The following is a 1,423-nucleotide window of genomic DNA, read 5'->3' on the forward strand; positions in this document are numbered from 1 at the left end:
ACTTTGTGTTGTGATGCTGCACCGGAAGTGGCTTTGTGTTGTCAGGGCACTGCACAGGAAGTTCTGTTATGGGTAGAATTTCCAGGCAAGAAACCTTACAAAATAAAAACAATGTAGTTGTTTTAAAAAAACGCCAAAAATACTGAAAAAAATAGCTTTTGAATTTCGATCAACTTCCATAAATGGATTAAATAGGAATCATTTGAATTAGCATACATTCCTACCCCCCCCAGCCATGAGGTGACACGTTCTTCTCCTCTCATACACCGCATGCTGGGAACACCATTCCCTATTTCTAGCCTCCTCCCCTCCAGAGGAAAGAAATCCACCTCCAAGATGGCGCCCGAGAGCGCTGAAACCTGACCCGGTCGGAAGGGGCGTGTCCAGGAGACGAGTCCTCCCACGTGCTATATCCGGTCCGTGCGCCTCGCTTCAGTCTCTTATACCGCGTGGAGTAGAGAGGAGGGAAGATGGCGGAGGGAGAAGGTGAGTGTGCTCGCCGCGTTTGAGCGGGTCCGGGTGATAGAAGCTCCTCGGCCGTCGCCTCACCTCTGACAATGTCCTCTGTCTTCTTCCGCAGGATCCAAGAAGAAGTCCAAGAAACGGCGGAGCCAGACTGCGGGAGAGATAGCTGTAAGTTCGGAGGGGGAGATGAGTGATTGTACGACTCTTTCATGGTGGAGGACTCTCTGTGCCACCCCTATATGTATATAAGAATATCGCTGCCGAGCAGTGGAGGTGTATATAATGGGGGGAAGAGGATACAAAGTAGCAGGAGGAACTTCTAAAAGTAACTTTTAAAAGGATCTGCGATCTCAATCGGCGCCCTGATTTTTATTTGGAGGATCAAGTGATTCGTTCCCCCCCCCCCCCCCCCCCTGCATTGGTCAGTTTTTGTCATTGGAGCCTGCAGAGCACTGCAACTGTGATCATTGCATTGTGGGTGCAGTGCCTAGGACCTTGCAGGCTATTACCCCCTCCTTGGGTCTATACAGATCCCCAGTTATGGGCTACCAATGTAGTGTAGTCACCTTTGTGCTGCATTGAGTGTTCCTCTGATGGGAGTTGTAGTCTCTCCATTCATGGATCTGTGAATGGATTTTGTGGCCGTGCGTGCTGACTGCATTAGCCTAAAGCAGAGGCGGGTAAACTCGTGCCCTCCAGCTGTTGTGGCACTACAAGTCCCATGAGGCATTGCAAGGTTCTCACAGGCATGACTTCCAGGGACAGATGCATCATGGGATTCGTAGTTTCACCCACAGCGGGAGGGGTGGAGTTTGCCCACCCCTGAGCTGCGCGGAGGAGAACCCTATGTTTCAGGTGACGGTGGCAGATTGAGGGCGGGGGTTGGGAATGTGTCTTACCCTAAATATGGCTGTAACATGAAACGTTACAATGCTGGACTTGAGCTGATCATACACTG

At 50.7% G+C, this 1,423-nt stretch overlaps 1 protein-coding gene across 1 annotated transcript in view; it reads left to right on the plus strand.

Moving 5' to 3' along the window:
• The first annotated feature begins 388 nt into the window (after positions 1-388).
• DKC1 (dyskerin pseudouridine synthase 1) overlaps positions 389-1,423 on the plus strand; it is a 12,454-nt gene continuing 11,419 nt past the window's right edge. Inside the window, exons 1-2 of the mRNA XM_018576957.1 lie at positions 389-486; positions 581-677. Coding sequence (XP_018432459.1) covers positions 471-486; positions 581-677 — 113 coding nt within the window. The 5' untranslated portion in view covers positions 389-470. The remainder of the gene's footprint in view (positions 487-580; positions 678-1,423) is intronic.

Source organism: Nanorana parkeri, unplaced genomic scaffold (genome assembly GCF_000935625.1).
Source record: "Nanorana parkeri isolate BGI_ZX_2015 unplaced genomic scaffold, ASM93562v1 scaffold81, whole genome shotgun sequence".
In the NCBI taxonomy this organism is placed as follows: Eukaryota; Metazoa; Chordata; class Amphibia; order Anura; family Dicroglossidae; genus Nanorana; species Nanorana parkeri.